The sequence below is a fragment of the Aquila chrysaetos genome, chromosome 19, assembly GCF_900496995.4.
Source record: "Aquila chrysaetos chrysaetos chromosome 19, bAquChr1.4, whole genome shotgun sequence".
In the NCBI taxonomy this organism is placed as follows: Eukaryota; Metazoa; Chordata; class Aves; order Accipitriformes; family Accipitridae; genus Aquila; species Aquila chrysaetos.
The window spans coordinates 9,384,632-9,399,021 of record NC_044022.1 but is presented as its reverse complement, the minus strand read 5'-3'; the positions used below and the strand labels follow the sequence as shown (position 1 = coordinate 9,399,021).

Sequence of the window (14,390 nt, the reverse complement as noted above, 5' to 3'; positions counted from 1 at the left end):
GTAATTGTGTCTCTTGCCTTACCTCAGACTGTTATTGCACAACAGACGCACATCTTTTGTTTTGCTTGTGTCTGATCAGTTTCTGCTTAACTGTCTCTCCACGGCTTTTTTAATACACAATTAATTTTTCCTTCTGAAGTGCAGTACTAAGCAAATTCTTAGTTTTGTCGTGTTGATTTTGGACAGTCTCTCTGGTTTGCCTAATCTGTCCTGCAGTGTGCCTGCTATGCCCTTGGGCTTGGAGACCTTTTCCTCTCCCTGTTCAGATGGGACCTCACAGAGCCCCTGTAGCAGGGATCTGCTGCCTCTTCCCTGCCGCCATGCACATCAGTGCTCAGTACTCATCTGACCGCACATTGCAGTCTTTTATGTTGGTATTTCAGGCCTCCTTGCTTTCCCTCATCAAGTCTCCGTGGTGCCTGTTATACCCAGTACTTTAGGTTGGGCTATGAGGATTTTTAACTCTCCCTACTTATATTTTTCCTTACTTGTCAAATCTGTGTACAGATGCTAAAATGTTTGGCAGATCTAGTATGCCTCTCCCACACCATTTTGCAAGTGATGGCAATGTTTGGGCAAGGCTCAGACTGACTCTCAGCTGCCCTTCGAAACCAAGGAGCAAGTGAAGAGCATGGCTTTGAGATCCGCATTTCACTGTGCTCTGCTTACCATCGTAGCAGAAAAAAAGTCCTATAATAAGGAATTTTAATGTCTGTTTCAGCCATGGGAACAAAGAAGTATTTTCATGTCGAGGAATCAAATTGGCGGTAGACTGGTTTTTGGAAAGAGGCCACAAGGATGTTACCGTGTTTGTGCCAGCATGGAGGAAAGAACAGTCAAGACCTGATGCTCTTATCACAGGTAAGCTCCGTTCCACCTTTGCTGGTTTGTTTGATGCTTTGCGCAGCATGAGTGCTACTGCTCAAATGAACAAATCTTTAGAAATGAAAGACTATAATAGAAAGTGTCTTTGGTGTAGTAACTTCACTGTGATCTTCAGGAAGGAAAAAGACAAAGCAATGCTCTCTCCAAGTCCTCCTTTTCTGCTTGCCTGATAAATTTTCCATTAACATTGCTACTTATTTCTTGAAGAATGTAATTTCCATTTTTATAACTGTTATGCCCATGTAGCATTGGCAGCAAAGAGGTTTGAAGTTAGTGGTTCACTGGGTGATCTTTCTAGTGGTGAGCAGATTCTGCCAGACTAGTCTGTCTGCCGGTCACCTGCAGTGAGTCACTGCCCACGCGTGGGGTTACAGGAATTATCCTGACAGAAAGGGAACAGTTCCCCTTTTCATCGTTACTATTAACAAGAGAGACAGCTTTTGAAAATTTTAATTTTGAATGTGTTTATCTAGAAAAAAAAATTGGTGTATAGGTATTTATTTCCTGATTAAACTAATTGATTCTGCGTGAAGGCTGGAGAGTCGTCCTCCCTCTGCCCTAAAGTTGAATCAGAGGAGAATCTGGGGTTAAAAAAAACCCCAAAACCTAGAATTTAGGGAGGAAGAAGGGATTGGGGTTTGGGGGTTTTTTGGTTTGGTTTTTTTTTTTAACTTGGCTACCTTGAAAGCAGGGGAAGCTTCTGAGAGTAGTAGCTATGGCTTCTAAAAGAGTATGGAAGCATGTTTTGATTACCATATGCATTTTCAAGTGTCTGGAAGGATCTTCACAACGCTTCATTTCATTTGCTTGATTGCTACTAGACTATATCATGTTGATGCAAGAAAATGTTTGGAAAGCTGCTGTTCTCCCCTCATCACAGACAGTGTGCAGCCTTTCTCTTGAAGCCTTTCTCTTTCACTGTACTAGTGTTTGAGGTATGAGAAGAGCATTGGCTAAGTAGTAAAGATTTGGCTATTTAGAAATAAATTGTGACATCTGCAAGCTGTGGACAGGGCTAGAAGCCCCAAAAGGATTTTCAAGAACGTAGCAAGACTGAGAATTGACCAGTTGTCTAGCAATGAAAAATCAGTTTGCCATGTGTTATCATGGACCCTGAAAATGGGAGGAAGATCAAAGCAGGTTATCTTCTGTAAAACAGAGGTTCTTCAGTTTTCTTATCAGGATGCAGGGAGCCTGTTTGCTACTAGCCTTGAGAAATACATTGTGCTGACGCTCCATTTCCAGAGATACACGCCTGAAATATGTGGCTACCTGGAATTTTGGGAAAGTCTTAGATGACTAATGTGAGGATGGTTCTAGACTGTCGGTATTCATGAGAAGCTTCTTGGACTAAACAACAGCTGCATCTTTCTTATTATTACCTACCAATCATTACATGGCAGATTTTTTTATTCTTTCTTAGTGGGGAAAAAAAATCACCCCCCATCATACTCTTACTCATCATTTACTGCATGGGAGGGGGTGGGGTGGGGTGTGAATACAAAAAGGTTGGGTTTCATTTAAAATCTTTTGCTTTTTCTACTAAGCAGATAAATGCTTGTACCAAATATATTGCTTATATGTAATATTAATGCTGTATTTCTTCCTGTTGGAGTCTTTTTTTTTTTCCTAGGTGGAACATGTTCCCTGTTAAGTTTCTTGTGCTACAAAACAGTTGAGTTATTTGAGATCTCAATCATTATTAAAAGCCGTGACTCATATTCACTGCACAAGCATCTTCTGCCATTTTAGATGTTGCTTAGCTTTAGGAGAATCAGTACTGGGGTGTGTGCCCCAGTGCTAGGTACAACCTCCTTAGTAGCCTGAGCCCATCTTTCAAAGCTCCTTGGGATCTCCAGGTTCCACACAAAGAAAGAGAAAATGCTTTTGGATAGGTGATTGACAGACTGTGTAGGAAAAGAAGGAATTACATAAAATGTTAAACATGCTTATTTAGCAGGATTAAAGAGAAATCTGTTTGGATTTGATAAGACCTTGTATATAAATTTGTAAACCTTTTAAGGAAAGATACATGCTGAACTATTACTGGAGGTAAAACAAAAACCAAAACCACATTTGCTGTTGGTTACAAGATGGCATCAGAGGTCTTTTTAGGGGATGCTGTTAATGTTTGTGAAGATGCTGAGTGTTTGTACAGAATGTGGGTTTTCTAGTCCTTGAGGGTACTAGTAGTAACCTGTTCTCTTGGTAGGCAGAGACCTTTATGAGACAGTCCCATTAACGTGAGCTACTGGAATTATTTCAAAAGATGTTTCTTGCTGGGTACCACAAAGACGTGGAAGAGGTCTGTCTTTACCAAGGAGCTCAGTTACAGGAAACCCTTGGCTGTACTTGTGTGTAGCCATCCTATTCGCTGAAACCTTCAGTAATGTTTAAAACCACCCCTTCAAACAGAGCTTTTCACAGACATTTTGATAAGTAGTGTTTCTTTTGAACCACAGCAACATGAGCAAGGTCCCCTGTGTTAGTCTTAGAGAAATGGTGTGGAGAAGGTTTTGATTTGTTTGTGGGTTTTTTGAAAGTATTGCCAGTTGCCTGCTGACTGTAACTTCAAATATCATATATCACACACCTTCTGCTGGACTATAGCCATTTAAGACATGTTTAGTCCTAAATGCTTGGATTTTCTTCCCCAAATCTAATATCTTTGGAGATTAATATCTTTTTCTTTTCTTTTTCTTTTTTAACTTTTGATTCTTATTCCTTGTAGATCAAGAAATCTTGCGTAAATTAGAAAAGGAGAAGATTCTGGTGTTCACACCATCCCGCCGAGTGCAAGGGAGAAGGGTGGTATGCTACGATGACCGATTTATAGTGAAGTTGGCCTTTGATTCAGATGGCATCATTGTTTCTAATGATAACTACAGGGATCTAGCTAATGAAAAGCCTGAATGGAAGAAGTTCATAGATGAACGCTTGCTGATGTATTCATTTGTTAATGACAAGTAAGTCATTCTATCTTTATATGTGTCACTAAAATAACTGAGGAAAGGACAGTTTGAAGACTTGTATGAATTTCTTATGTTACACCCAAATTGTTAGGTACATGTAGGAAAACAGGAGGAATAGTCGATCATAGATTTGGTCTTCTGATTAAAAGTATTCAAAATCTGGTTTTTGCTAGAGCTTTTTTATAACAATATTTTTATATTTTTTATGCAATTTTAACTCTTTTGGTGTATGCCAATGTATATGCTATATTTGATGTATACTATGGTATAATATTCCAATTCTCTTGATATACTGAGACAGCATTTTTGAGTGCCTGTGGTTAGACTCCTAAATACTAGTCATAGAAAAACCCATGTTGGAATGAACCTCAGGAGATCTCTAGTTCAACTGTCTGCTTAGATCCATCTAGGGTATCTTCATACCCTGGCATACAGATCAACTGCAGTTACGACTGATGGCTTCTTGTACTGGGAGGGACTTGGTACTCTGCCAAGCAGACACTTGTATTTGAGTGCCTAAATACTGATGGAGGAGTCCTAGACAATCAGCACAGTTTTGCAAAGTTAGTTGTGGCATTTTAAGAAATTGCTGCCTGTATTGCTGCCCTTACTTTCATTTAGGAATGGGTTGTGTGCAGCCCTGGTTTGCCGCAGAGCAGTCAGCAGAGCTAGACTAAAGGTGTCTGAAGCAGACTAGGAGTGTCCACACAGTCTATTTCTATGACTCATCTCTCGGGCAGTACCTGCAGCAGAAAGGTGGCCTTTCAAAACAGCTCTCAAAATACCCAGGCTTAAAAATGTCAGCATGGCAGATTATGGTGTAGGACACAGCCATGAGGTTCTTGGTCATTGCATGAGGAATATAAAAAGGCTTGCTTGCTTCCATAATACTTTTTTTTTTTTTTTTTTTTTTTTGCTTTGTAGGTTTATGCCTCCTGATGATCCTCTTGGCCGCCATGGTCCAAGTCTGGACAATTTTCTTAGGAAGAAGCCTATTGTGCCAGAACATAAGAAGCAACCATGTCCATACGGTAATTTGATTTAACTTGTCAGTTTTTCTGTACTGCTGGGACTGGGAACCAAGTTCCTGCTTTACTTTAACACTGCCAAATATAAAAGCTTTTTAACAGAGGTTTTTACATTGTTGTCTTAACCTGAGAATGATTGAAATAATGAACTGATGGTGGAAACTGAAGTGCTTTTTTTTCATGTGCTAGTTAGAGAACATTTCTGTCTACTAGCTGAACTAAAGGAGCATAAATCGTTCGTAAGAATAGATCCAAAACAGCACCTAAATTCTGCGGGTTCCAGAAAGCCTTTTTCTAATGTGATTTGGTCATAAGACATCGAAGTTTTCTTCCAGAAAATTGACTGAGTTGTTAGAAGTTTAGCTACTGAGCATCCCTACAGGCACACCACCATCTTGACTGAGCTGAAACCTGCTGGTGTTACGACTGTGGGACTTTCCTGTTAAGTTTTCTGCCTGTATATCTCCTTGGCCTAATACAGCAGGTGTGTACAGACACACTGACAGTGTCATGTTCAGCTCAAAATGTGGCTGGTAGTGTTGGTCTGCCTTCCTGGAGCACTAGCTGCAGCACACTACCACTGCCTCTTTTTCCCCACAATACAAGAGAGGAGACCTTAAATCTCACCCTGTGTCACAAAAACCCATTTGCAAGATCTTTCAAATCGTCAGTAAAACTTTAAATGAGGGGCATTTCCATTGTTTGATGATTAGCAGATTTTGGTTGAAGGGTTTTTTTATCTGATTATGTTTGTATTAATAGGGAAGAAATGTACCTATGGACACAAATGCAAATACTATCATCCAGAAAGAGGAAATCAGCCTCAGCGATCTGTAGCTGATGAACTTCGTGCCATGTCTAGAAGCACAGCTGCCAAAACTACAAGTGAAGGAGGACTGGTAAAAAGCAATAGTGTTCCCTGTAGCACTAAAAATGATGGCACTTCTGAGCTGAAGCGTGCTGCTCCAAAGAGGCAATCGGATCCTAGTATAAGGACTCAAGTCTATCAAGACTTGGAGGAAAAGCTTCCCACCAAAAACAAATTGGAAACCAGGTCTGTACCTTCTTTAGTTAGTATACCAAGTTCCTCTATTGCAAAACCCCAAAGTACTGCACCTTTAACTAATGGCCTTCCATCTGGAGCTCACTTCCCACCTCAGGATCAAAGACCACAGGGACAGTATCCTACAGTGATGATGGCAACCAAAAATCATGGAACGCCAATGCCTTATGACCGGTATCCAAAATGTGAGTCTCCTGTGGATGTAGGGTATTACTCTATGCTGAGTGCATATTCAAATCTAAGTATATCTGGTCCACGTAGTCCTGAAAGGCGCTTCTCCGTGGACACAGATTATAGGATTAGCTCTGTAGCTTCCGACTGCAGCAGCGAAGGGAGTGTTAGCTGTGGCAGTAGTGATTCCTACGTGGGTTACAGCGATCGGTCTTACATGAGTTCACCTGACCCACAGCTAGAGGAGAACTTGAAGTGCCAACATATGCACCCCCATGGCCGCCTTAACACTCAGCCCTTCCTACAGAGCTACCACGAGCCTCTCACACGAGTGCAAAGCTATAGTCACGAAGAACCAAAGCATCACCACAAACCTCCAATTCCATACATGGCTGTGCATCTACAGCATCCAACAGTCGGTGCTCGTTCTAGTTGTCCGAACGACTACTCTACATCTCAGAGTTCATCACATTCAAAGACCATGCATCTGGGCAGAGCCCTCGTGTCCACGAGAATAGACAGCATTTCAGACTCGCGTTTGTATGATAATTCTCCATTAAGACACAGAAAGCCTTATTCTGGCCAAGATGGGCTTGGAAGTTGGGATAGGCAGAGTTATGGGATGGATGCATATGGCTACCGCCAGACCTACTCCTTGCCAAGTAACCCCACACAGCCGTGTTACGAGCAGTTTGCCTTCCAAAGCTTACCTGAACAGCAGGACCAGACCTGGCGCGTACCTTACTGTGGAATCCCGCAAGACCCTCCAAGGCACCAAGACACCCGGGAGAAGGTTTACATTAACCTCTGCAACATCTTCCCCCCTGATCTTGTGAGGATCGTTATGAAGAAGAACCCTCACGTGACGGACGCTCAGCAGCTCGCTGCAGCCATCTTAGTGGAAAAATCTCAGCTAGGTTATTGAGAGATGATGCATCTTTGTGGTGTCTAGTAGTTTTCAGCTCAGCTCTAATGCTGAGGGAGGTTTGCTACAATAGCATTTGGGATCTCCTTCTCAGCAAGGAGGTTATATAGTAATCCATTTATGTGAAATACTGTATCATGGAGTCTGTATGTATAGCCCCATGCATCGGAAGTACCAGATATGTTTTGTGTTCTAGTTTGAAATTTTTTAAATGGCTATTTTCACAGCTGGAGAATGTTCCAGTTTAAATTAATATATATATATATATATAAAAAAAAAATCTGTGGTCTCTGGTTATAATCTTTGGTGCATCAGGGGTTTATATGCAGCACTTTCTATCCTTGTTACATGTTGGGATTTTTAGTTTCGTTTTTTAACTCGCTGGATGTTTGTCCTTGGGCTGCATGGTATTAAAACAACCTGCAGAAAGAGGATTTTGCTACTTCTGGCAGGCAATTTTCAAGCCAAGTTTTTGAACTTTTTACAACACCATAAGTATGTATGTATGTTTGTTTGTTTGTTATTGTGAGCTTTTTTGTGCTATAATCATCTATTTATAGGAAACAAAGATTTACTACAGCACTGACTTCATTTTTTTTAAACAAATAATTAAGTTACCAGTTAACAGTGAAATGGGTAACAATATATTGGTAATTTATAGTATGGCACTTTTCATTGCTTGCTTTGTTTTGTTTAAATAGTTACATGTTTGTTGATGCAGTCGATTAGGAAGATCAGATGCAATCAGAGGAGGAAAAAAATCTTTTTCTTTTTTTTTTTCTTTAACTAACTTATGGGTAAGGTAAAAGCCTTATTGCCTGCTTTTTCCAGGTGCTGAGGATTTGCAGTCCCCTTTGAACCTAACACAAGCTGCAAACACTCAGAATGTCCCTAAACCAGGCCACCCTGTTTCAGTTCCCGTGTGTTGTTACCCAGCTCTGTGTATTTCTGGTCAGTAGAAGGGGGCCTGAAATAGTAGGGCCCTGTTTAGTTGTCTTATGTGTTTCTTCTTTGTATTGCTGCACAAGTGTACTGGATAAAATACGCTTTTCATAAAATATTTACCTGTTTTTAAATGAATTTAATTATCTCAATGCAAGTTTTGTATTTAAGATACTGTTTGATTTTTCTTGCTATTTATCAAGGCTGGCCTGAAAAGGTTTTGTGTGTTGAGGATATGCAACGTTTTTTAACTGCACTATAGTAATGATATTGTAGCTCAAAATAATAACTTAAACTTTTTTTTTTTTTTCTTTCTGTTTTGGTTAGTGAGGGGAGGGTTGCAGGGAGAGAAGATACTGTATGTGTTCCTGAAGTTAAGTTTTGGCCTGTTGCATCGTATAGGCCTGATTCTTGCCACAAATAGTATAGTTTTAGAAACAGACAAACCAAGTCTGGTTTAGTATTAGTAAGGGATATTTCTGGTTTTAAGTCATGGGTTTTACTAGCACCTCGTAAGCTTTTTTTATTTATATATATATATATAAAATAGAAATAGATTTTGCAATTGATGTCAGATGTACTTACGTGACTGCCAACAGTTTTAGGTTTCCATCCATTGTAACAATGTTCAGTGTTAAAAAAAGAAAAATCACTAGTTTACACTATTACTGCTGATAATTTTGGTACACTTGCTGGAATTTAAAGTAAGGCCCTGAAGAACCAGAAAGTACCTTTTACGGTTGATACAAATTGTATCTTTTTAACTGAGAACTATTTTGATTTGTAGATTTAGTAGAAACAGAAATGCATAACTATAACTAGTCTTTTGGGCAACATTTTATCCCTTATTTAAAAATTAGAGATTTCAGACATAGAATAGACTTAGGCAAGTAAAAGTAGGTATTTATTTAGGTGTCTGTCTGGATTTCACATATTAAAAAGAAAAAAGAAACTATTGGCATCTTCTTCCTTCTAAAATCTTTGTAGTGGGAACTCACTAAAATAAAGGTAAAATGCTGCCTGAAAATGATGTCCAAGCACCTTTGAATACGAAGACGTTTTCACTACTTGTGTGACACCGTGTGTTGCAGCGAGTAGGGTTTGGGTATACAGTAAATGCTTCTAAAGAGCATTGTGCTTATAGACATATCCAATAATCTGAACCATGTTCAGCAAACCAATTCAGGACGTAGTGCTCGTGCGGCTTCCACTGCTGATGTGCTGCGGGATCTGCCGTCGCCTGTCCCTGCGGCGATACCGGCGGGGCTCTACGCCATCTGTCCTGCGTTGTCTGTTTAGGGAGAGGACCTCTTCACCTGTGGCATCAGTATTTCCCTGGATTTGGTTGGTCGCCATCCGTAGAGCCTGTTATAATGTAGAGATCGATGCAGCGCTGACGCTGAGGTTTGGACTGGGAAATGGGTCTCATCTTAGTTGTACGCTAAGATTTTTTTAAATTGAATTACACTTAAGTACTACACCATAGTGTAGATGTAGCTGTTTTAATAATGCAATTATTCTATTTGTGTTTTAATGGGTTTCTACATTTATTTTTTTTATGTAGGAATTTAGGTCTGCCAAAAGTTGAATTCCTTTAAGCATGAACAGAAACATGTATGTAATAGAGGCATTTTGTCTTTTTCCCTATTACATGAGCATCAGAATGCTTCCTACCATGTACATGTAGCAGTCTGGCCTAGAGTACTGGATCAGCAGACTTAGCCACGTTGTTCAAACGGTGCGAGGAGATGCGCGGGACTGTGTGCTGCAGCGCCCAGACCTGGGTTATCGGTATTGATTGCCTCTGCGTACGTTTAATGCAGTATTAGATCCCTGAAAGTGTGTTGATTGCTAGAAAATTCCTGTAATAGGTTCTGTGCTTTGTACTCAAGCACTAAAAATGCTTTAAAAATACAAGAACAGGGGTAATTTGTTGGTTTTTAATGTTGTGCAATGATGTGCTAGTTCCCCTTAGACACTCTTATGTTGGGTAAAGCAGATCTACTGTGGACAAAATATTGGCCTTGATATTTCCTTTGTTTTTGCTGTGATCTTAGAGAGAGTGAGGAGTTGTGTGTGAACTCCATGATAAAGAGATCAGTCTATATATTTAACAGCCTTTAGAGAGGACACCAGTAATAAACATGAATGCAATGATACTGGTCAAATACTACATTTGTCAATGTAATTGTATTGATGCAAATAACTGAACTGTAACATCCTGTGTTACTGAAACAGTAAAGGTAGGTCAGTGACACTGTCTTTGACCCAGCTGAGTGCTAGAATTGCACTGAAGGGTTAAGTACCTTCAAGTTAGGCCTGTCCCACTGCAAAGAAGAGGGCAACGCTTTCCCTTGTCTTCAGTACTTGAGAGTTGTTTTGTTACTTAGCAGAAACTCTGTATTTTTAGACACAATCGCAAGCTATTATAGCTGCATCAGTAATAGTATATAGATACACAGTATTTTGAATGCATTTACATTGGGCACCTGCTCACAACTGTTTTGTATACAACAACGTGTTGCCAATATTTAGAGTTTTTAAATATGTCCCATGGATACCTATTTTGGAGCTAAATATGCCCAGGCTATGACAGTATTCATCGCTTTGTTGTCTTTTTTTTGTTTTGTTTTGGTTTTTTGTTTTTTTTTTTTTTAAATAGGTGTGTGTGCATATATATGTATATACGCACACTCACATATACTTGGCAAGTGGGTTTAAGACTACTGCTAATAGTCTGAGGTAAGATCACTTCTTTTCAGGTGTCGTATTTTCTTTGGTATTTCTGAATTGTAGCTTGGTCCTTCACTGCAAAATAGCTCTGGGGAGAGCCAAAAGCCTGATGTGTTCGTGTGATGCCCCCAAAAGAAGGTGTGCCAGTCTGGTGAAGCCCTTGAAGGGGACTTTTGCAGCCTCAAAGTATGTGGACTGTTGTGGAGCTGTTGATGATCTGCTGTGAAAGTCATAGCTAATGGTGAACACTTTTCCAAAAAAATCAAAGCTATCGGTATAAACCAGAGTACCTCACTTGGAATGGAAGCTGGAGGCGTTTGCCACAGCAAGGTGAGCGCCGGAGGACTAAATGCCTTGGGTGAGAGATACCGCAGCGTCTTGCCTCAGTAAAAGACTACCAAAACATTTATCAGTTGATGGTTTGACCAAGGTATTTTTGATGTGTAAAGCTTGAAAAATGAGACACAATGCTTTCATACTCTCTGGAGCATTTAGAAAAATACCCAACTGACTTTTCATTGCTACTGAAAATTTAAAATACTGTGCAATTAAAGAGACCATTTTTAAAAATAAAAATAATTTAGAAATTATTTATTTTGATTTACTGTGTGACTTGCTAATTTATTCCTTGCATTATAAGGCTGTGGTGGAGTGCCGTTTATAGTTTTTATTTATCATAGGAACTAAAACTGCCAAGAGGAAAACCAATAGATTTAAACTTAAAATTCTATGGCCTCGTTTTGTTTTTTTATAAAAGGGCTGAGGTTTTATAAATGTCAAATCATGTGTTTTATATACTTTGTAAATTTTAGAGAAGTAAAGTTTAAGACTTTTGTTCAAATTAAATATGCGTATGCACATTGGTTAGACTAACCATGTAACTAATCCTAAAATCATCTGTGTTAAATGACTGTTCCAGCTAACCTTTTGCTAGGTAATGTGAGAGATGTTCAGACTTTATCTTTAGATGTTTTTGAATACATTTCATATATCTTAAAGTTTCATCAGAAACTGGTGATCTAGTCATCTAATCACATGTGAAATGTCTGTTTGCATGTGAATCATCCTACCGTATGCTGGGTTTTCCTTGCAGTGCATTACAAGGTAATACACTGGTACGTGTCAAGTATGTAGGAGATGTTTATAAAGGCACTATCAAATACAGTGTGTTGTTCATAGTTACGAATATGCTTTAAATAACTTTCCAGCTTCCATTTTCAGATCTTCAAGGGTTGTCATAACTTGTGTGTGAAGTGTTTATTACTCTGTCTACTCTTTAAGCTAAATGATTGCAATAGTTCTCGTCCCCTCGCTTGGACTTAATAGCTGTTGGAGGGCCCAGTTTCCTGAACACTTACATGTATGCCTGACTTGAGCCCAAGTACTCGCATGGGCTAATTTTAGTGTCATTAGAGAAGCCCAGAGTAAAACTGGTGTGTGTTTAAGTGTGGGAGGGCTAGGCTGGAGCACAGCTGGGGAGGCGCCTGCTCCCAGAAGGAGGGGAGATCTCACTGGTGCTGACAGGTCATTCGGGCAGGATTGCATGTTGTGCTTGTTGGGAACACCTACAACCCAAATCTACTTATATGTTTAAGCACATCCATCTTCAGTGTTTCAAAGGTGTAACAATCTACTCTTCACCTTGTAAAACAAAACATCTCCACTTTTTGTAGAACAACCTTTTTTCTTTTGGTCTCAGATGAAGTCTAATTTACCATGTTAGGTTGGCTGGTTGGTTACTTTTTATTTATCTGAATGACCTTCTTAATGAAACTGATATTTAAGAACTGTTTTACCAGCATATTACAGAACATCCTGCAAGGAAACAGAAATGCAGATACAGCAGCAATAATTGTGTTTTGTAGTTCTTTTCCCCCTCATTATCTCTGTACTTGTGTTGAGTAGGTAAGATTTTAATACTGTACTGAAGTCCACTCCAGCAAAAACATTAGTTAAAAACAATGTTTGGACTACTTGATAAAGCAATTGTCAAACCGGCTCTTCATTCCTTCACTGGTTGTTCTGTATTATTTCTGTGATGTGACTATTCACATCTTAAAACCACCTTCTACACCATACAAAAAAAAATGTACATGCTTTTAGAGAAAAAAATAAAGATTCATTTTCCTTATTGATGGGCTGGTTTTGTTTCATAAAAAAAAAAAAAAACAAAAACCCACAAACCACAAAAAAACTTAAGAGCAGTGAGTTATAGACAGCTTTGTGTTCCTGTCTGCACAACAAAACTGCTCACTTTCAGTAAATTTAGTCGGGGAGTTTCAAACACATAAGTGGTTACAGATTGTCCGTTCATTTTTAATGTTGTAATTTGTATTTAATAGGCTGTTTCCTCGCAGTTTGCTTACTCAGAAAACTAAAACTCCAGGGTTAAGTAGCCACATAAGTCATTTAGTAGCAGAATTTGGATTTAGATGTTGTGCCAGTGGACCTGGTCTCCTTTCAAGTACTGCTACACATCTATTCATCTTCTACTGTGTAATTATTAGTGGCCTAGCTCTGAATATCATGGGGTAAATAGAAAGGAATAGAATTTAGAGTAGAATAGTTATCTGATGAATGCAAAGATACAGCAGAAGCTGCTATAAGCTGTGATAAAATGACTACTGAGAATACACAGAGCTGTTGAATTGTATTTTTGCCAGATTGCAGTGCCTGGCTAGGGCCAGCATGCCAAACTTGCTGGGACCCCGTTCCTTCCCTCTCCAGCCCTACATGCGGGCACAGGCACAGCCTGCCAGCCCTGCCACAAGGAGCGAAGCAGTGCAGATGGAATGAGCAGTTGGCCTAAAAAACCCATAGTGTTGCCCTTCGTCAGTTATGACCACTGGTAATTTGCTTAATGCAAATGTTTTGCACAGCTGTGAACATCTGCTGTTTTACTGTATCCAGCCTGAGCGTATCATACGACTGTGCCTCCTTTCAGGGCAAAGGGAGGCACTGGAGTGAAGCGTGAAGGTCCCTCCCCAGCAGCTGGGTGGAAATACTACAGCGACGTACCTCCGGGGATGCTGATCTCAGAACTCATCATGGTGTGCGCGAACCATGACCGATCACATCGGCAGCGGAGCAGAGGAGCGATGGGAAGCTGCGTGCATGTAATGCGAGGGGAGGGAGGGAAGCGCTCCCCTGGCTCGCGGGGTGAGGTGGTCCCGTCCCATCCCATCCCATCCCATCCCATCCCTACCTGTGCTGCCCGCACCACCCCGGTACGCTGCTTGGCTTCAGAGGGTGGTTCCTTTGCAAAGCTCCGGCGTGAGGCTGCTTGGTCTCTAACATACCGTTTTGTGCTTGCAGTGCTTTTTTTTTTCTGATCTGCTGCTGGACTCTGAGCACTTCTGTTGCCTTGCTGTCAGAAGTCAGGCTGGGCTATTGCTGGCCCAGGCGCTCCCGTTGCCTTCAGCTCAGCTGAGCCTTCACGCTCACCACATGGAAATACATCATTTTTTTTTTCTGTTTGAATTGTCGCAGCTACTTTTCTGTGAATCAATGCTTGGAGCTTGAGCAAAGACTGTGTACGTAAACAGAGAGAAGGCTCAGGGTAAATGATGACGTCTCCAGCAGGAAGAGATGGATCGATGACCTGAAGTGGTTTCCTTGGCTGCTGATCTGCACAGCACCATCAGTTTCTTTGCCCAGCTGCTTAAAAGTCT

At 40.3% G+C, this 14,390-nt stretch overlaps 1 protein-coding gene across 1 annotated transcript in view; it reads left to right on the top strand.

Moving 5' to 3' along the window:
* The window catches only part of ZC3H12C (zinc finger CCCH-type containing 12C), a 45,916-nt gene extending 33,066 nt beyond the window's left edge, over positions 1-12,850 (top strand). Inside the window, exons 3-6 of the mRNA XM_030043010.1 lie at positions 722-861; positions 3,617-3,851; positions 4,782-4,888; positions 5,648-12,850. Of these exons, the coding sequence (XP_029898870.1) occupies positions 722-861; positions 3,617-3,851; positions 4,782-4,888; positions 5,648-7,044 (1,879 nt within the window). The 3' untranslated portion in view covers positions 7,045-12,850. The remainder of the gene's footprint in view (positions 1-721; positions 862-3,616; positions 3,852-4,781; positions 4,889-5,647) is intronic.
* Positions 12,851-14,390: the final 1,540 nt, after the last annotated feature.